The sequence below is a fragment of the Vulpes lagopus genome, chromosome 5 (assembly GCF_018345385.1).
Source record: "Vulpes lagopus strain Blue_001 chromosome 5, ASM1834538v1, whole genome shotgun sequence".
In the NCBI taxonomy this organism is placed as follows: Eukaryota; Metazoa; Chordata; class Mammalia; order Carnivora; family Canidae; genus Vulpes; species Vulpes lagopus.
Window position 1 is genome coordinate 61,710,135 of NC_054828.1, and position 22,829 is coordinate 61,732,963.

At 35.6% G+C, this 22,829-nt stretch overlaps 1 protein-coding gene across 2 annotated transcripts in view; it reads right to left on the reverse strand.

Moving 5' to 3' along the window:
- Positions 1-5,294: 5,294 nt before the first annotated feature.
- Positions 5,295-22,829, reverse strand: part of LEMD3 (LEM domain containing 3) — a 73,229-nt gene continuing 55,694 nt past the window's right edge. The window contains exons 11-15 of one of the 2 annotated variants that reach the window (XM_041755353.1): positions 22,187-22,292; positions 22,007-22,085; positions 18,413-18,513; positions 7,759-7,926; positions 5,295-5,566 (exon numbers count right to left, since the gene is read on the reverse strand). In XM_041755353.1, coding sequence (XP_041611287.1) covers positions 18,482-18,513; positions 22,007-22,085; positions 22,187-22,292 — 217 coding nt within the window. In that variant the 3' untranslated portion in view covers positions 5,295-5,566; positions 7,759-7,926; positions 18,413-18,481. Of the gene's footprint in view, positions 5,567-7,758; positions 7,927-18,412; positions 21,779-22,006; positions 22,086-22,186; positions 22,293-22,829 lie in introns of both variants that reach the window. The other variant, XM_041755352.1, reaches the window with a different exon arrangement.

Below are 22,829 nucleotides of genomic sequence, written 5' to 3' on the forward strand. Positions count from 1 at the left end.
AATTGAATTATGGTATCAGATAAAATTATAGATGGGATTAAAGCTTGTGTATCGTCCATTATCATGTGTAATCAATAAACGATTTAATATTCAAAAAAAAATGCACCCCTGTTTATTGCAGCATTTAAAATAGCCAAACTATAGAAGTAGCCCAAGTGTCCATCAATGCATAAAGATGATGTCGGATAGTGTGTGTGTGTGTGCATGTGTGCGTGTATAGAACAGAATATTATTCAGCCATAAAAAGAATATCTTGCCATTTACAATGACATGGATGGAGCTAGAGTATTATGCTAAGTGAAATATGTCAGAGAAAGACAAATATGATATGATTTCACTCATGTGGAATTTAAGAAACAAGTGAGCAAAGGGAAAAAAGAAGATAAACTAAGAAACAGACTTAACTACAGAGAACAAACTGATGGTTAACAAGAGGGAGGGTATGATGGGGGAAATAGGGGATAGAGATTAAAGAGTGCACTTATCTTGATGAAGAATTAATGATTTTTTTAAAGGAAAAAAAATAAGGTGGTGAGGCTAAAGAGGTAGGAGGAAAAGTATGGAGGCCTGAGAGGCAAATGAAGCGCTTCTATTTTTTTTTAGAACACACTTGATTTGTGGAAAAAGACAAAAATTAGAACAAAACATGAATAGCTATGTTATTCCTTTTATGCTTTCAAATGAGTAAACATAAAATATTAATGATTTTTATTATAAGCACTTATAAACGGACTCTGAAATACCCTAATAGTCCCCAAATATTTGAGGAGCAGTGGAATACTGGTATATTTCACCACGTGACCACATTGAAAAGCCATCCCATTAGGTCAAATGGCCAAACATCCAGTAGTTGTGGTGTGTAACTCACAGCTAAGTGACAAGGTCCACTAGAGAGAAGAGAGTAAGAACATCTCTTCAGAGATGGAGAGGAATCTTTTTGAGGTTCAAAAATATACAAAGCAGCTTTAAACTGTTTATTGTACCAAAGTTGATTTTATATTTTTTAAAGCTGGTGGTGCATTAAAGTAGAGAAAAATAAATTTGCAGTTGGCAGACTTCTATTCAAACTCTGGCTTACGCCATGTCGTAGTTGTGTGTGACTTTATAACTCCCATCTCTGGGATTCAGTGACCTTATCTTTGAAATGAAAGTAACAATGCCCGCCCCGCCTGTTCTGCATAGATGTTGGTGGGAGTTGAATGATATGAGGGGGCTTTCAAAGTACTGATGCCTAAAGAAAAAGTCATGACTGAGGCGAGGTGCATTTTCCGAATTCACCCACTTTTGTTTCTTTGTATATGACCACAGGCCATAGCTTGAATATGCCTGTTTGAGATCCTGATAAAAGGAAATGGTCCCCCAAGGAAAACACATAACAGATATACACACAGAATTTGGTATACAATTACACACTGAAATCACTTTGGAAAGCAAGAGGAGCATAAATTCTTGTGTGGAAGAGAAACGTAATGAAAAATAGTTTTGAAAACTTGTGTGGGGGCACCTGGGTGGCTCAGTGGTGGCATGATCCTGGGGTCCCGTGATCGAGTCCCACATCAGGCTCCCTGCATGGAGCCTGCTTCTCCCTCTGCCTCTGTCTCTGCCTCCATCTCTCGTGAATAAATAAATAAAATCTATTAAACACAAATTTAGTATGTAGCAGGCAATGGGGGTAATCAGAAGAGCATTGTTGGGAAGGCCACTCAGGCAGGTGCAGATATCCAGACTCAAGGTAGAGTCCCTAGTCTAAGATAGTAGTAGTAAGACTAGAGGTGAACAAGATGTTGTGACAGGAGTTGCCAGATAAAACACGAGATACCCAGATAAATGTGAATTCTAGACAAACACCAAATAATTTTTAGTATGTCCAAGCATTTCACGGAGCATCATTCATAGTTTATCTGAAACTCACTGTAACTGGACATTCTACATTTTTATTTGCTAAATCTGGCAACCCTAGAGGGAAACTGAACTTATGCCTACCTCTTACTTCTCTGAGGCAGATTCTGAAACAAAATGTATGCAATGTGACCACTGTGGGGAAAAAAAGTCATTAAGATCTAGTTGGTTCTTTGGTGGCTCTTAAAGAGATCCATAAAGATAGTTCTTTACAGACCTGTTTATTTTCCAGCCAGGGCATGAGCCTTACTAATGTTGTGGCTATATTCTATTCTCAAATATATGCATTTTATACTTTCCAGGACAAATCTGCATGAATGTGTGTGTCACGTGCCTGCTTAACATACGGGTTAATTAGCAAAGAAACCACCAACTCACAGATGTTGGAGAGAATACTGATTAAGAAACATGGGTTGGAAGATACAGTCTATCACCCCCCACCCACATACATGCATACACATGCACAGACATGCATGAGACTAGGCAGGTAGGTTTTCTCTACACAGCCCACATCTGTGGCCTTCCTCGACTGCAGTGTATGGTATTGGTGGGAAAGAAGAAAGGGCTCAGACAAGGATGTCCCTTTCAGTGGAAGAAGAGGGGCAGTTGAAAGATTCAAAGGATAGCTTTTTGAGGTGGTAATACAAACCTGAAAACAGGGAGGACTTTCTCAAAGCTTCCAACCCTTAAGGCCTTATCATCCCCTGGGTGATGCAAGTGAAAACCCAAAATAGGGCTGCAAAGCTTTAACCTGTATCTTTCCTACTTTGTGATTCTGCTTGAAATTACCTTCCCCACTGAGTGAAATAAGTTAATCGGAGGACAAACATTATATGGTCTCATTCATTTGGGGAATATAAAAAATAGTGAAAGGGAATAAAGGGGAAAGGAGAAAAAATGGGTGGGAAATATCAGAAAGGGAGACAGAACATGAGAGACTCCCAACTCTGGGAAATGAACGAGAGGTGGTGGAAAGGGAGGTGGGCAGCGGGGTTGAGGTGACTGGGTGACGGGCGCTGAGGGGGGCACTTGATGGGATGAGCACTGGGTGTTAAGCTATATGTTGGCAAATTGAACTCCAATAAAAAAAATAATAATAAATTAAAAATTAAAAAATAGAAATTACCTTCCCCAGGTGCCGGTGTCTCATTTGTGGAGGCTAAAAGGTCAAGATAGCAAGGAGAAAGCAGTCTGGTTTCAACACATTCCTCTTGTAAACATAGGGACAGACTAGGATTCAGAACTGATGATCAACAGTATTTCCAAGAACAGCCCGCAGTAAAATCAGGAGGCCCACAGCGCACACAGTTGGGGAACATTTTGGAGAAGACACCAGGTGGAGGAAAAAATAAGGCTTACTTACCTTCATGATTGACCTGTGGCTTAGTGAAAGCTGCCCTTGAGCAAAAGTGAGTATTGTAAACTTTAGGGTAGTTGAGCTATGGAGCAAGACTTGGATACTGACTGGATTCTCAACAGTAATAGAATATAGAAAAGGAGAGGAGAGTCTTCTGTTGCGACTTCCCGGAGTGTAATGAGTGCTTCATAAATAAATGCTTTTGACTGACCCTTCAAATGGGGTTGGGAAGATGGAAAGGGTATTATTGTTGAAGGGGGAAGGTGGTAAGTGGTTAATTTATACAGGTTAATTTATACATTTTTTTCCTCATAGGAAAAAACTAATGGACCAAATAAAACTATCATCTGCTTATCTTTCCACAGTGGGAAGAAAGGAAAAAAAGAAAGTATATAAAAAAAAAAAAAAAAAAAAGAGTTCTTTCTAAAAACCATTTGGCCCAGGGCATGATCCCGGAGTCCTGGGATTAAGTCCCACATCGGGCTCCCTGCATGGAGCCTGCTTCTCCCTCTGCCTTTGTCTCTGCCTCTCTGCGTCTCTCTGTGTGCCTCTCATGAATAAATAAATAAAATCTTAAAAATAAATAAGTAAAATAAAATAAAAAATAAAGACCATTATATTCTGCTCCCAGTAGTAATAGACAGTTAGAGCTAGAACTACAAGTAAAATTGGCTTGCATTTATTGAAAACATGTAATTATATCATAACCAAAGCTCTGAAAACTCAAGATATTCAGTGGAAAGAAATCTGAGACATTTACTATCATGATCGAAGTAAAAGAAAAGCATTAAAACAATAAAAAATATTTTCCAAATGAATCCAGTGACACTCAGCTAATTTCATGTTACTTCACATCAGTAAATTAAAAAACACATCAAGAAATCTGTACCTTAAGCAATGATGTTATAAATATGAATGAAAGAGCTCTGAACTATTTCCAACTTTGCTTCTGAAATTCCTTTGGTCTGACGGTAGAACGTATTATTTCCTGTTCTCATACTCCGTGGGAAGTAGCACACCCATTTCAATCTTCGTCACTTTTTTCCTGTATCAACATCCACGGGAGGAATTATTTTGGCTCTGCCCACCCTAGGTTGCTATCTCAGATCCAGAAGCCATCTGGCAAGGAGTCCCAAACTTTTGTCAGAATTACCTGGAGAGCCTGTTACTATCCTGGGATCTTTTCCAGATACAGTGATTCAGCAGGTTTGGTGAATGACTCAGGAATCTGCATTTCTAACAAATACCCCAGATGGTGCTAAGAGGGGTGGTCCGCGTATCCTTCCTTCAAGAAATTCAGTATTGAGTATTTTTCATGGCTACTTTGCAATCGAAGAGGGTAAGTTTCAACCTCTCTTTTCTATAATGTCCATAACGGGGGTAGACAGGATTACAGGAAAATATATGAGGGCGTACATAACAGAGCTTTCATGACCTTTACAAAATATATGTTTACTCATAATCCAAATAATCAGGAAATTCAAATAAACTAGAATTTTCACTTTACCGTATAATAAGTGAGGTTAATTATAAAATGAGGCACTGCAAGATTCTGACTTGCTTCCTGAGTCATCAATGATTAAATGAAGCTCCCTAGAGTTTTAGCACTGTGAATATTTTATTGTATTCTTTGAAAATTGGTTATTTTAGAATCAGGTTATAACTCTTAGGTAACTGAAATAACTAAATTTATTAAGATATATCTTTAAAAATTACTCCAGGTTAACAGGAATTTTCTGTACCAATCTCTCTAATACTAGAATATGATATACTGTATTATAAGTATATATGTTTTCTGAACATAATGAAAACAGCATTCTTCTCTAAACATTTTAATTCCATGGGGCAACATTCATTCCACCAATTTCCAAATATGATAACACTTTGTCACAGCTAAATAGTATTTTAAGTATATTTAGCTGCCCTTGAGGAAAACCAAGAAAAGCGGCCTTGACTTTTCCATGTAATTAAAGCATGATGGAAAATGAAAATGGTAATTTTGTATATGACCAGATTATTGAGATATGACACATTGTAGTTTTTGAAAATGTGGCTTTATTTAAATGTGAAACTGTATAATTTACGATGATGAATGACAGAATGAGTGTACATAGAAGGCTCATGGCTTGTTCTTCAAATGTAAGGAGAAGATTCAACCCACAAGACTGCAGACTGCAGACTGCTCATAGAAAGTCTCTCCTGCTCATTCACTGTCTTGCTCTTCACTCATCTCTGTTGCTCCTGGGATCTTCCAGGGATGTGATGTACACCGTACCAGACAGCCTCATCGTTACCAGATTTCTAAGACTCCTATAGTTAAAAGATTATACCAGCCTTTATGTTTAGTGTCACAGTCAGGAACATTTTAATAACACAGGACTAACTGTAGACAATCATTAGAGAAATACAACGGGTCCATTCCCGTCAGGTGCTGACACCACTCTAGTGACCAACACTACCGTGGTTCTAATGATGATGATTCTAAAACACTGTCATAGCTGAGATCTGAATCTCAATGCTATTGAGAAAAAATTAATTGACATTTAGATTTTCTGCCTTTTTAAAGCAGAGGCACTGAGCACAAAAAGGAAGAATTTGGGGGCACAACAGTGGGGAAAAACTAACAATAAAATGCATAATTTAGGAGAGATGAAAGACTAACAAGGTATATCATTTCAAAGTAAAGATAAAATGGGAGAATACATTAGTTTCAAAAGAACAAAAATAGTTAATAGTGAAGAACAACAATCACCTATTTTAGAAATAAAGGAAGAAGTCAAAACTTAGGCAACCAATAGGGACATAACAGATAATTTACCATTAATAATATGTTTATTTTAGGTTTTTGGTCAATATTTTTTTATGAGATTTAAGAAGTTCCCTTCTAGTTTGCTAAGATTTACTTTTTTACAAAAAAGGGTATATGTATGTTGAATTTTATTAGATGGTTAACTGCACCTAAATGAGATGATCATATTTCATTTATTCTGTTATTATGACAAATTATATGGATTTTCTAATGTCAAACCAGTCCTGCAATCCTGGAGTAAATCCGACTTTGCCATGATGTATAATTCTTACTTATGTGTTGCAGGGTTTGGTTTGCTGGCCATTTTGGTTTGTTTGGGGATTTTTGCATCTTTTGTTCAATGAGACTGGACTATGATTTTTCCTTTTCTGTTTTCTGCATCAAGGTTATGCTATTCAGGAATGCATCCTCCTTTTCTACTTGCTGGGATAGGGAATATGTCATTTTTAAAAAGGGAAGCACTGAAGAGCTTATCAATTTTCAAAGGTCTCATTAGTTAAGAGTTACTACAATGAAGAAGAGCAAAGAGATGTTAAAAATAAAGCATATTTTCAAGCAGTTGGGTCTCACAGACCTTGATTTGGAAATGGTAACCGGGATGTTATATGATGGACATTTTACATTATTTTATTTCATTCTCTCGACTATACAATCATTATCATTTTAAAAATGAGGAAACTGAGTCTTAGACTACTTAAATAACTTGCCTAGAATCATACAACTACTGTGTCAAAGCTGAAGTTTAAGGATGGGCTTCACACCAGAGTACTCATAAACACTCCTCCTTTATCCTTTTTTTCTCTCTCAATGCAGGGATCCAGTGTTTTGGAACAATTTTCATACACCTGCTAATAGGTGTATGAACCCACAGGTCTGCAGCCAAAATAAACATAGCTCTTTTCCAAAGTGCTGAAATTATAAAAAGTCTAAAATGCCTCAGCTTCACTGCCAAAGGTTGGTAATGATTCAAAATATACTAACAGAGGAGATCAAATTAAGAAAATGGACTAAAAATAATATGGGAATCCTAATTAAGGTAAACATGTATATATATATATATATATGTAATAAATGCTCATGGAGAAGTTTTGTAAAATACATATGTAATCCAACAGACTGGACTTCACTACTAAATTCCGAGTATTTCTCTCCAGTTGCATGTATATACCATACTCCTTTCACTCTAGACGCAATTTTTCATTTCTAACAATTCTAATATAGAAATTCACTTTATAATCAATGGTGCCTTTAAAAAAAATCAGACAAAAATTACTGACAAAGTTACAAAAGATTAAAAAAAATGCTATCTGCATGAAGTCCAACTTCTGCCCGGGGACTGATGTTTGCTTCTACCTGGGGGAACTAGCAACTGTGAACACATTTTCTCTTTGCTTGAAGTTTTCTGGGTCATGGTGGTTGGTGGTAGGAATTGGAACCACACCCTGAATGAGGACCAGCTGTTTCTTTGCCATCCCTTTCCAGAGACAAGTCCAGTTTTCATTTATCCTGCCTCTGCCTAGCTTTATGCCAGGGTCTTCCATCAGAATTCCTATCTTGGGTGTTATTTTTGTTGTGGTTTTCTTTCTTAGTGCCAGAGAAAATGATGCCTCTTCCAACTATCTTATATGAAATACAGTATATTTGAAATAATAAACATGCAATTTAAGCAGCACATGGACAATATTTTCCATACCTTATTTTCAAAGATATTTTAATGATTGCCCAGGATTCCATCATAATTCATAATCCATTTTCATTTTTGTAGATTTCAATTGCATCTCATTTTTATCACAGTATAAGGCTGTAATATGATTTTCACATATCTTCATGTCATTTCTGATCATTTCTTCAGAATAAACTCCTAAATTAAAACAAGATCAAAGGGTATAGAGATTAAAACATTTTTTAAATGTATTGCCAAATTGATCTATTAAAAAACTCATCACTTTATACAATTACCAGCATTTATGTAAGAGGCCTATTTCCTCTAAACTAAAATTAAATCTGTCAAATTTCTTATGTAACTTCCTCAATTGTTAATTAATTTGCATTTATGTCTGTGGCTGAATGTTTCATGTATTTATTGATCGTTTGCAGCTCTTCATTTGTGGATCATCCCCTGATGTCATTTGGCTATTTTCTATTGGGATGTTAGTCTTTTTAATGTTAAAATAATTTTTATTTGTAGAAAAGTATTGCAAATCATATATGCTGCTACTGCTAGTATCTTTCCATTTTCCATTTGCTTGTTTTTTAATTTGTTCTTAGACTTTGTAGATATACTGGTTGTTTTTGTTTTAATACAACCACATGCAGCATTTTTTTTTTCTGACCTCTTTGTTTCTGTGCTAAACCCTGTATCAAATGTTTTCCTCTGATTTTTTAGCTATTTTATGACTATTTCTCAACTCTTTATTCCTCCTGGAATTTATCTGGGTATGTGTAAAGGACTAGGAACAGGTGAAAACTACACAAGGCTGATACTAATGTAAACTGAGGTTATAGTCTGAAGTGAAAATAAAACTGGAGTGAATTCAAAGATTCAGGAAAAAAGTCTAATCTGCCCCCTCCACCATTTTTTGCTACAATCTGCTATTTTCTTCCATAAACTAAATGACTCTGTTTGTATAATGATATTATTCATGTTCCCATTGTTTGCAGCTAATTGCTTAGAACAGTGCTCCCCAAACTTTTTTTGATTCATGGAACAGAAAGAAAAGGAAAATCATTGTACGGTACACAGTTAAACAGAAGAGGCTACATAACAACTGCCAGAGTTAAGGAGGCCTTGAGCTCCACCACACAGGGCATATTAGCACATCTGTAACCCATTTGTGGCATACCACTTGAGAAGGTCTTTTTCAGAACAGCTCTGCTACTTATCGTGTTCTGATAAAATTCCCTACTCCACTGATATGTTGCGAGGGTTCTAGAAAACAGATGCCCAGGAATGATGTAGAGAAACCCAACTATGATTGAATAAAATAAGCATCAGGAAACCATCCCCCTGCCCTTTTGTTCTGGACCTTGCTGAGATAAGGAGGAGATACTGAACAACTCAACACTTGTGTTATTGGGACTTATGAAAGAAACCTTTGCAAAAGATATCCTCTCTCAGTCAAGTTAATCTAAGGAAACTGAGTGACTCCCACAATGTGGAAGTATCTGGTCACTATAGTCTTCTAAATTGCTATAAGCCAAGGGTCTATACCTCTTCAAAGGAGACACAGTTGCAGGAGCCAAAGGCCTTGGCATTAGTTACATTATGGCTTTTTTCTCTTTTTTCTTGTAGAAAATGACACTTTCCCTGCTAATTTTTAAAAGTCACCTTAAACATTTTTTTAAAAATAAAGTCACCTTTATCATACACTGAATCCTTATATACCAAAGTGTCCTCATAATTCAAGTATTTATTGACCATGTAATCTGTTACTGGTGTTGAATCATAACATAAAATACTCTCACAAGAAGTCTACGCTTCCTCTAGTATCCTTTTCTGCTTCACAGTTATCATCTGTGTTCATGCCTGTTATTTGCCAGTGTCCTGCAGACTGTCATTCTAAAATGCAACGCAAGTGCAATGAACACCCATTACAAAGTGAACTAGCAAATCTCACAAAATATGTAGGATTTCATGATGTTGATAAACATGATGGAGAACTATTCAAATCATGAACACAGCTACAGAATGTGTTAGTCTAGTTAGCAATCAAAGGGCAGAAGCCAAGGCCAAAAGGGCAATGGCACAAGAAGTGTATAAAAGAATGATGTGATTACAGAGTAACCCTTGCAAAAATGAAGTCTAGGATATTTTTGTAAAATCATTCAATTAAAGAGTAGAAATCAAACATGAAGTGAAAATTATTTCATGTTTCAAGTAATTTTGTCAAGAAAAAATGCCAAAAAATTACTTAAGAGTCAAATATTTATGTTAACTTTGTCAAATAGAAAATGAATTTTTATAATTTTAAAAAATTTCAAGTTAAAGTTTTAGTAAAACTATTTATTATGAAAATTTGGTCCCTGGGATGCCTGGATGGCTCAGCGGTTGAGTGCTCCCCTTCGGCCCAGGGCGTGATCCTGGGGTCCCAGGATCAAGTCCCACATCGGGCTCCCTGCATAGAGCCTGCTTCTCTATTAGCCTGTGTCTCGTCTCTGCCTTTCAGTGTGTGTCTCCCATGAATAAATAAATAAAATATTTATTAAAAAAAAAAGAAAATTTGTTCCCTGATTTAAGTGACCTTCTGGTATTCGTTATCCTCAGTAATTATCTGTTTCAAGATATATTGTCTGGTTATATTATCTGTATAACTGTGTTAACATAGATTTAATTTGCTTTAATATCTGATAGGGCCAGTCTCTCCTTTTTAATATTTTAATTTTAAAAACTTACTCTTTCTTATTCATCCATCCATCTGATATCCTAGAAATTCATTTAAAATCCCTGGACATGAATTTAAACTATTGAAATTTTATTGGAATTCACTAAATCTCTTTACTAATTTAGGAAGAATTTTGCTATATTCAGTCTATCAAGAAAAATGCTGTAAACCTCCATTTCTTTGTTTTTCTTGATCTCTATTAGCAATGTTTCCTCACATAGGTCTTACGTATTTCTTGTTGAATTTATTCATAGGTGGTATCAGTGTACCTATCTATCAAATCACCATCTAAAAAAGACTATCTCTAGAGCCAGATTACTTTTCCTTAAAGAACACAAGTGATTTTTCAAAGACAGAGGCATTAAGGAAGGAGTAAGGTAAGAACTTATTTCTAGCAACAGAATGGAACAAGATATCCTAAATAAGCCTCCCATTATAAAACATCTTTTGTATTGGTAATAAACATGAAAAACATCTTTTTAAGTAAATTAATGCAAGGAAAATCCTTAGAGGTCAAAAATAAAATCAGAAAATCAAGGATGTGATCAAGTATGGGAGGCAGTTATGGCCCAAAGAATATCTGTTGATGCCTGGTGACCTAGTTTTTAACAGCAAAATATATATTCTTAAGTTTACATGTAACATTCTTCAGGACAGACCAAATACTAGGCCATAAAATAAACCTCAAAAAGTTTAAGGAGGGGGGCGCTTGGGTGGCTCAGTTGGTTAAGCATCCAACTCTTGGTTTTGGGTCAGGTCATGATCTCATGATCCTGGGATTGAGCCCCACACTGGGCTCTGCACTCAGTGGGGAACTGGTTTGAGGATTCCCACCACCACCCCGGCTCTCCCCCTGCTCAGACTCGTACTCTCTCTCTAAAATAAATAAATCTTAAAAAAAATAAGTTTGTGAGGACTGAAATCAAATGAAACATGTTTTCTAATCACATGGAGTGAAATTAGAAATCAGTAACCAAAAGAAATATGGGAAATTCACAAATACATGGAAGCAAAACAGCAAACTTCTAAATAACCAATGGGTCAGAAAAGAAACCGAAAGAAAATTAGAATACTTTGAGGTGAATGAAAATGAAGACCCATACAACAAAACTTAAGGGATGCAGCTAAAGCAGTGCTTAGGAGAAAACATTTAGCTGTTTAGCTGTACATTCCCATACTAAAAAACAAAAAAAACAACAACAAAACAAAAAAAACTCAAATCAATAAACTTTCACCTAAAACTACACTGGAAAAAGAAGAGCAAAATAAAACAAGTAGAAGGAAGGAAATAATAGACTAGAGTAGAAATTAATGACATGGGGAATAGAACAATAATAGACATCAACAAAACCAAAAATTCTTTGAAAATATCAACAAAATTGATAAACTTGTAGTTAGACTGACCAAGAAAAAAGGAGAGAAGACTCAAATGATTAACAAGAGTAGAGAACAGGCATTACTACTAACATTACAGAAATAAAGATGATTGTAAGGGAATGCTATGAACAACTCTATATATGCCAAGAAATTAATAGATGAAATGTAAAAATTCCTAGGACACAAACTACTAAAACTGACCTCCTAAGAAAGAGAAAATTTGAAGAGACCTTTAACAAGTGAAAACATTGATTTAGTAATCAAAAACCTACCCGAGTGGGGCAGCCTGGGTGGCTCGGAGGTTTAGCACCACCTTTGGCCCAGGGCGTGATCCTGGAGCCATAGGATCGAGTCCCACCTCAGGCTCCCTGCATGGAGCCTGCTTCTCCCTCTGCCTGTGTCTCTGCACCTCTCTCTCTGTGTCCTTCATGAATAAATAAATAAATAAATATTAAAAAAAAAAAAACCTACCCGAGGCCTAGGCCTGATGACATCAATGGTGAATTCTACCGAACAAATATAATGAAATCTTTCCATTTGCAATGACATGGATGGAGCTAGAGTATACTGCTAAGTGAAATAAGTCAGTCCGAGAAAGGAAAATACTATATGATTCAATTTCATTGTGGAATTAAGAAACAAAATAAAGGGGAAAAAAGGGGTGGACCAAGAAACAGACTCTTAATGATAGAGAACAGTTACCAGAGGGGAGGTCAGTGAGGGGATGGGTTAAATATTTGATGAGGGGAGTGACTTGGATTGAGTACCGGGTGATGCGTGAATTGTTGAATCACTATATTGTACACATAAAACTAATATTACACTATGTTAACTAACTGGAATTTAGGTTAAAACTTTTAAAATTAAATAAATAAAAATAAAATGAAATTAATGCCGGCTTTTCACTATGGTTCCAAAAATAGGAGGAACTACTTCCCAATTCATTTTGAAATCAGTAAACTGTGAACCAAAATCAGACAAAGATTTCACTAAAGAAGAAAACTGGAGACAAAATATCTCTTATGAATACAGACACAAAAATTCTCAACCAAGTACTAGCAAACCAAATCCAGCAACATATAAAAAGGATTATACATGATCATGACCTATGACTTGTGTGAAAGGTCGGTTTAGCATTTGAAAATCAATCCTCATTATCAACAGAATAAAGGACCAAAATCACATGATCATCTCAATAGACACAGAAAAAGCATTTGACAAAATCCAACAGCCCTTCATGATAAAAACAAACAACAACCAAAATATAGAAGGAAACTTCCGCAATATGATAGAGAAGTAAGAATATATTTTGAGATCAATGTAAATGAAAACACAACATACCCACAGCTAACATTATACTTAATGGCGAAAGACTAAATGTTCTTCCCCTCAGATCAGGAACAAGACAAGGATATGTGCTCTTGCCACTTCTATTCAACATTGTATTAGAGGTTCTCATCAGGGCAACTAGAGGAAAAGAGGGGGGCATCTAAGAAAAAGAGGGAGCACTAAGAATAAATAAAACTATACATGCTGATAACATGATCTTATAAATAGGAAATTTATGTAGGGAATTCACTTAAAGCCTGTTAGAACAAATTCAACAAGGTAGCAGGACCCAAGATCAATATACAAAAATCAAGTGTATTCTATGCACTGGTAATGAACAATCTAAAAGTTCTATATATACATGGGACACTGGGTGGCTCAGAGGTTGAGCATCTGCCTTTGATTCAGGGTGTGATCCCTGGGTCTGGGGATCAAGTCCCGCATCAGGCTTGAATTAGGCAACCCTTTCTTAGGCACCAAAAACATGAACAAAAGAAAAAATACGTAAGTTGAACATTATCACATGTGAAGACCTAGGCCCAGGGCAACAGCATTCCAGAAAGTAAGAACAGATGAAGGCCCTAGGGTGGAAAGTAGATTAGGGAACAGAAAGTAAACCAGAGTGGAAGAGGCATGATAGAAGAAATATTTGAAGAAATGGGCATAGGCCAGTTCACTTAGGGCCTTGAAGGCCCTAGCAAAAAATTTGGACTTCATTCTAAATGCAGTGGGAACCATTGGAGGATTGTATTTTAAGGAGGGACATGTTCTGATACCTGTTTTCGAAGACAACTTTGGTTCCCGCATGGAATATAAATTACAGCTGGGCAGGGAACAAGGCGACCCACTTAGGCTTTTGCAGCAGTCCAGACAAGACATCATGATGGTGTCAAGAGAATGGATAGATCAGAGATAGATGATAGATAGATAGATAGATAGATAGATAGATAGATAGATAGATAGGAGAGCTGAAAGGAATTACTGAATATAGGAATTGAAAAGAGAGAACTTCTAGAAATTTGGCTTCAGCAACTGACATAATGTGGTATCATATACTGAGAAAGTAAGAGTAGAGGAAGAACGGGCTTGGAGGCAAAGAAGCATGGAAATCAGAGTTTTTGTTTTGTTTTGTTTTTTGGTATATAAAATTTGAAAAACCTTTAGTCATCCAAATGGCTGTATCAAGTAGTGAGCTGAGTATACTCTGAACCTAAGGGAGGAGCCAAGCTGGAGGACAGTAATTTGGGGGTCATTCATTAAGCCTGGGTAAGATCACCCAGAGAAAACATCTAGGCAGAGGACAGCAGAGGAGCTCAGACGAAGGCCCAGGGCACTTCAATATTAAGAGTAAGCAAAGGAGGAAGACCTGGTAGATGAAAATGAAAAGGGGTAACAAGTCTAGTAGAAGAAAAACAGAATTGTGGGGTGTAAAAGAATAACTCACAGATATTTAGTTATTTGCATGGAAATTTAATCACATGAGGTAGACAGTGAAAAACTTACCAAAGACAAAAACAAACAAAAAACCCCCACCACCATAGGAAAGAGGTGAGAAGACAAAGGAAACAAAGTACAGTCTAGCAACAGTTATGTGTTGTTTATGTCGTTTTTTGGTAAACTGATTAGATGGCAGCTAGCAAAAGGTTAGACTGAGCAGAATGTCCTAAAGCAGGTCAATGATCATCAAAGGAAATAGTACCAGGTTATGGATCTGTCAAAGCCTTGAGAGAGTTTAGCCATGGAGTGTATGTGACAGGTTTTCTTTGTGTATTTTTCAGAGCCTACTCACCTTAGGTCAGGTGTAAACCATTTGCTCACCAGATTTTCTCAAATGTCACAGAAAATAAGAAAAAACTATTTCAAGTATATGTAAGCAAAAAATCATAATCAGGAGACACAAATTAATCTTACAAAGGGTACTTTTACGCCAATGGTTCTCTAAACATGAATGTGTATCAGGATCGGCTGGAGGATTTGTGAAAACAGAGAATACAAGGCACCCAACTCCAAAGTTTCTGATTCAGTTAAGTCTAGGTGGGGCCCAGTAATTTGCTTGGAATAACAAGTTACCATTTGATATTGATGCTGTTGACTTGAGAACGACATGTTCTGAGTATAATAAAAGACATGTTCAAGAGTGAATATTCATAGCAACCTTATTTATAATAGGAAAAAACTGAGAACAATCTCAATGTCCATTGGTACTTGAATAAACTGTGGTGTATTTTACAAAGAATACTATACAGCCATGACAATGAATGAGAGCTAAAACAATGTTGAACAAAAAAAGTCACTGAAGTATACATATGATTCTATTCACAGAGAGGTCAAAAGCAGCAAGAAACAATATAGTATTTAGACACACATACTAATGTGGTAAAACTGTATTGAAAAATAACTATTAACACACAATTCAGAATAATGGTTATCTGGGAGTTGGGAAGGGGAGAGAAGCATGAGGCAAAGGCAAAGAGGTGCTTCAAAATATAAGTAAAATATACACTTTCATTATATTCTTATATGTGTGAGTTATTTCAGAACAAAAAAATGTTTAAGTAAAAAAAGAAGCAATGATCATAAATGACGATGGTGATAAGGGTTCAAGAAAGATGGAAGGTATAGAAATGACTCTTGAATTTGACAAAAGGAAGTTTTTTGGTGCTCCAGAGGAGCAATTTCAGAGGAATGATGAGTACAGAAGACAAACTGGAACAGACTGAAAACACTGTAATACAAGACAGAAAGCTCTGTAACAGTAAAAGAAGTACAAATCAAGTATTTCAGAAATGCATGTGGAAGAAATTACTTAGAGCCAGAAATAATCAACAACACTTTCTGGAGGAGACATTTGTGTAACATTTTTGAGGATGGGCAAGATGTGGGTATACAGAATCAGGAAATATTGTTTCAAGCAAAAAGAACAGTAAGAACAGTGCCAGTACAGGTAGAACCAAGCAAAGGATAGGTTATGTCCCCAAAAGCCAACCAGTGCAGTTTAGCTGGAGCACAATGGCAGGATAAGGAGGATTCACCAAGACAGGTACAGGTTGGTCTAGATCTGCACTGTCACCATGGTTGATACTGGCTACACATGAATGCCAAGCACGTTAAGTATGGCTACTATGACTGAAGAACTGAAGTTTTAATGTGAATTAATGTAAACGTAAGAACTGACACCTTGATTCAGTTATAGGAAAACTTTTACGTATGTGAGGAAGAACTCGGGTATGTGAATCTAATTTTTCCAACCGTAGAGGTTATGAAATCTAAATATATATATCAAGTATTTTCGGTGAAAATGTAGCATCTGAATGGAGATGGGCTGTTAAGTAAGGTGACCAACTGTGAAAGTTTAGCACTTTAAGTCCTACAACATAGGGTCACTTTAGTGGTAAGTTTAATATATATTCCAGATTTTAAAGCTTAATATAAAACAACCCATTAATAAAATTTTTTTATTACATGCTGATATAATATCCTGAATATATAAGATCAAATAAAATGTACTAAAGTTAACTTTACCTTTTTTTTTTTTTTTAACTTTTTTTAATGTGGCCATCATGACATTTTAAACTATTCATGACATACTTCTATTGGACAAGCACTGGTCTCAATAAAAGCAGGCCTTGAATACCAACTTAAAATTGACTATTATTCAGTAAGAAATAAAAAGCCACTAAAATCTCCACATTAGTAGGGGTTTTTTGTTGTTGTTGTTTGGTAAAAGAAGTACTGCACCATGTGGAAATACAAAAATAGCACTGACCCTTAAAAGTTAAAATTTTAAATTAATTCAACAGATCAAAGCAGGAATGAATCACCAAAAATGATTCCAGGCCTGGAAAACCTGACTAGTTTACAAAGGCTGTATAATATATAGCTTTAAGTAAGTTTCTACTCTTGGATATATGGCAAACCACTTGTGAACAGTTCTATTAAAAGCCAATTTTTGTATTTGTTCCTTTGGCACTCATAGGTTTCCAGATCTACTCAACATCTCATTTTTCTACAATTCAGGAAAATTTCTAATCAATATCTGAGAACCACAGATAATGCCAGAACATTAAGTTAACAATTCTGTTTTTTGACAAGGAGAGGGTCTCAAACAACTCCCTCTTGTGCCTTCCTCCAACAAAGTCCTAGATAAGTCAGAGGATTATTTTAACTGCTATAATTCTGAGAAATCTTACCTAGCACCCTGATTGGCCTCTTGCTCCCCTCTCCAGTAACCCATAATTTAGGGAAAGTCATCACCATCTAACAAGTTGCCCAAGTCAGGAATGTGATAGTCATATTAAATTTCCACTTTAACCTGACCCCAAAGACCTTTTCAAATTCCACCTTCTTAATTTGTTTCAAGTTTTCCTTAATACCTTCCACTATCCCCACCATACAATTAAGTATGGAAGAACTGGCAATGAACTAAATTTCTGTCTCTATATGGATTTTCTCGTTTGTTTTCTGGGTTATCTAATTTACTTTCATGGTTTTAACACCCAAATTGTATCCCTAGCTCAGATCTTTTTCTCAAAATACCACAGAATTAGAAATCTAATCACCTGCTGGGAACATCCACCTGAATATTCCCATAAGCATCTCAACTTTAAAACGTCCAAAATTTCAATTAACATCTTTTCCATCTAAATGCTGCAATTATTAGAATTCTCACACTAGAAAACTGGACATCAATTTATCTCTCAATATCCAATTAAGTCCTTCCCATTTTATCTTGTCAAATCCTTTCTCCATTTTTTATCACAACAAATCCTCACCTGAACTGCCGTTACCTATCAACATCCCAACTTCACAATGTGATTCACAAAGCCACCCATGATCTGATCACTGCCCACTTTTATATTCAGTAATTCAACCACGAGACACTGCCTGTAGATTGTATGTATCTCACTGATCTTTTTTTCATGTGCTCTCTATGCATAAATAACCTTCTTTTCAATTTCAGGAGCATGTGCCAACCTTCAATATCCACCCATGGAAGAAAAAGTAAACTTAAGTACACAGGTTCTATTGGTTTTAAAATCTAAGAATCAACAAAATGACTCTAACCTGCTACCCCTAGCAGAGATTCTACAGTATAAAAATCCACCATCAGGATATACTTCTGGTCATAAATTTTCTCCAATGAAGCTTAGAGGCAGTACGTACTCATCATGCTTACTGGACCAAGATAATGAGCACCTGGACATTCAGTTTCTTCAAAACCACAACTTTAGTTTCTAATTATTTTCAGTTTTTAAGTACCTGTTCCTCAGCATCCTTTCCAAAAGAGTGGCTGCCCAAATTCTGCTTGATTTAGCATCCTCTGTTGAGTCATCTGGAAGAAGTGACTTGCCGAGATAAGTCTAGGAAAAAAGGGCGAAGAAGCCATGTAGATGACCTATAGTAACATGACATTACTAGGAGGACTGAGAACAGTAAGGTCAATCTTGCTAAAGGAAATATTGTGGATACATGATACAGCAAATCACTGTTCACTCGGAATTCACAGCTTGTCATCTAAACAGTGAATATATACATGGAAAATGTAATGAAGTCAAGTATCAGGCTTCAGTGTTCATAGGGTATTCAGTAATCTACAGACCAACGAATAAAAACTCAGGTTTCACATATCAATTTTTATGAGCTCATCATAAGAATAAAAGCTCCCCTAAGGGCTAAAGGGAAAGAAGACTTATCATTGCATCTATACTCATTAAGAAGTGTTTAATAAATGTTAAACTGAATTAAAATATGGCTCAGCTGTCATTTCATCTGCCTTCTGTCTTCTCCATCTATTAAGATGCATAAAGTGCCTCTCTGTACTCGTACAATTTCTTCTGCTTTTTTCTCTCACTATATTTTCCACACTAATTATCTGTTCCGTGTTCTTCCTCTAGACTGTGACCATCATGAAGTTTGGGCCATGCCTTTTTCATCTTTGCATCCCCAACACATAACAATGCCTGATTTTTGTTAGCAGTCAATAAGAGTCTAGCAATCGACTGACTAATCAAGTCTTCTTTTTACCTGATTATCAAAAATTCTCCACATTGCAATGCTATTCAAAGTAGCTAGCCCATAAACTGTTGGTTTATAATGAGATAAGGAGTTTTAAGCAGAACGTGTCAAAGAATGGCTTCCTTTTTTGAGAAAGTCTTGCTATGATAAAATGTACAGTGCTGCTTTAGTGACACAGATGATAGTCTTGCCCCACTTTGATACAAACACTTGAGAGTTAGAAAAAGGCATTTTCATAAAGAAAAGTAAGATGCTGAGGAATGGATGGTTAAAATTAACTTTAGTGTCTTCACCCATCTTTATGAGCATATATGTACTTACAAATCCCCAAGATTTAAAATAAAGGAACTTATTTTCATGTTAAAAAAAATAAAGACACAGGGCACTTTAAAAGTTTTTTAAAAGCCAAGACGCATTTAAAAAAAACCTAATAAATTTTTAATTAGAATTTTTCCTTTTTTTTTTTTTTAACAGGACAAGTAACAGATTACATCAAACTTCAGAACTTCTCAAATATCTAGTTATTATACACATTCCCATCTGTCTTGCAGGGAGGGATCTTGGTCGGCTTAACAGTTTCAGGTAAAATAAGCTGCATAATAGTATATATTACAATAATAAATGTACAATGTTTACATGAAATATGTTTTAGAAGCAAAAAAAAAAAAGATGCATCTGCATCAAAAGGCGACCTTTTAAAATGCCACAACTATTTTACATTCACTCTTGCAACAGGTCACAAGATGGGGGTCACTAAGCTCAGATAAATCACTATGATGCACATAAAATACAGAAAGATTGGTTATTTTATATATTATATATATTTATATTTTCACACTTTAGCATCTGAGACATAAACTGAGAATCTAAAATTTATTCTCTTCAGATAACAAATCATTTTTTATTCTTCATAAACATGGTGCCCACAAAAGCACATAGGTAAGGCACAATAGGGTTTTCTGTTACAGAACAGTGTGCATCATGTTTACTTAACCAGAAAACGTGCATTATCTGTGCAAGTTCATGCTGCAAACCCAACACATATACAATAAAAAAACAAACAAAAAGGAAACTGAGCTTTAAACAAAATCGAAATTGGTACAATTCCAGCTGTTTCACATATTCATTTGGACTGACATCAATATATCAACAGGTTATTAAAAAAAAAAGCCAATTGTTACATTACAAGTAAACTCTGCTCAGCAACTATTTTAATCTGAAATCATAAACAGTAATAAAGCAAGTTTACTGAAACAAAGTAAATACCGAGGCACAAAGCAACGGTCACTCGTGCATTCACTATATTGCAAGCTTTCATGACCCAAAATTTCAAATATAATTTTTCAAATACACATTTTGCTGCAACAATATGCCCTGCTTTAAACTTGACATACAACAGGGGAGCTGACATTTCATTAAATTATAAATAGATTGGGAAAATGACTTAATCCCAATAGTACTATGTCATAGTCCTAGTATTTATAATAAATACAGCTTTTCACAAAATACTTTTCCAATATCTGCCAATTGCATCTTTATTGCTCACATAAATTTGAATCCATTACAACTGATATCGGAACTTCCACACAAAATCATACTCAGACATTTTTATATAAAACTTATAAAAGATATTTTAAACTTGTATCTAATACTTGCAGGTGTCTGGCTGTTTGATCTATGTGATAGTACAGCCATATGTATATATGTGTGTGTATATATACACATACATATATATACACATACACACGTATATACACATACATATATACACATTAGATTATGAATAAAATATGAAGCTTATTTTACTGCTTTAATGCAGACATCCTCACAAAACAAGACTACTTTCGCCACCACCAGCATTTATACATATATACAAAAGCCAGTTGAAGTACATGTACATCCGCCTACACTTAAATGGAACCACTAAACCCAAATTAGTTTTCCTGTATTCCAGCTGTAACAAATGAATCTCTTACAAGCAATAGAAACCTAGAGTTAAACTGGGAAATGAACAGTTTTACCACATTAGCCTGGTAAGGAACTATGCAGGTGACTGTATACAAAAATTCACAACATTAGTTCACATGAAATTATGGAAATACAAGAAGCCTCTTCACCATGCTTTTGGGTGGTTATCCAAACACTTGTGGTGCAAAAACACAATCACCACATCTGAAAACGCTTCATAAAGTCAATGTTCCTCATGCACAACTTAAATGCACTGGCTTAACTGAGCTCCAAAAACTGAACAAAACAATTGTTCTGCTTGCTCAGCATCGCTGCCTCACTGCTAAGTCCCTCTGGAACCTTAAGATCTCTGGAACATTCAAACAGAGCTGTATTCAATAAAAATATTACATACGAGAAGCATTTAAAAGGAAGACAGGAAGCCAAACAGGAATTTTCCTATTGTAAATACCAGTCCTAGGAGTGGAAGAAAGTCTTTTCAGGAACCTCCTTGAGAATTGGCTAGGCCAGTCCGAAGACGAAGATGAGACATAGAGTTCATATGTTTATTTGATGGCTTCAAGGGAGTATTGCAAGTAAGAGCTTGGGGAAAGCGATGGTGATATCTATCTAGTCGTAAATATTTTACTGTAACCAATTTCCCTGTTGTAAGATAAAAATAATATTTTAGATCTGTAAAAATGTGCTTATTAATATTTATAGAAAACAAACTGTGGCAAAAGACATATGAACACAATATGCAAATAAAGTAATCTTAAATAATTACTCTAAAAATGCTGACCTAAAATTCTTTAATTTAAAATCTGGTATACTTAAACAGTATGCCATAATTAGTCTTTTTTAAATGTTTGTAATACTCAAACTTCTTACCATCAAACCAAGAGCCATGTAATGCCTTAAAAGCTTTTCCAGCATATTCTGGAGACAGACATTTAACATATACACAACCCTGTGATATTAAAAAAAAAAAAAAGAAAGAAAAAAAGAAACAGTCTTAGTTTAGTAGCAACAAATCCAAAATGTAGAATTCAATAGTAAAAGTCAGTTTACCTCACGTGAATTTTTGTCTACTGCAATGTGAACAATGCCATCATTATCACTGCATTTTTCTAAAATTGCTTCTTGAATTGCCAAATGCCACTGATCCCCTATTTCCCTAAAAATGAAAACAAAAATCAACAACCATACTCCTACTCAGTAAAAAGCCATTGTCTCTTATAACATATCTATCCTACCAGAATGTGGGTAGTTTCAAAACCACATATTGTTAAAATTAGTAGTTAAGTAAATGTTTGTTACTAGCAGTAGATAGATTTTTTAAAATATTAGCATTCACATTCCCAGACCTTCTCTCACTTCCCAGCATAAGAATGTACAGAGCTGAGGCAGTGAAGGATTAGCCTACCAGAGCAGAACAAATGTGGGGTCATTTTTAGGTCTGAAATTTTATGTACCTATTGTCATTTCTTTTTCCTCCTCCTAGCAAGTGTTAAGAGCTTTAAGATTTCCTGCTGCACCAATGCATATTTGACTCACTTGTGAGATATAGATGGTGGGCCAAAGGGAAGGCAGCTACACTTTAAATCATAAATCTTCACCTTAGGTAACAAAATATTGGACTGTCAGTGATTTCCTAATCCCTAAGGTATGAGGTAAACTTCCCAGTAGAGGGATCATCACACTGCTAAGTGCT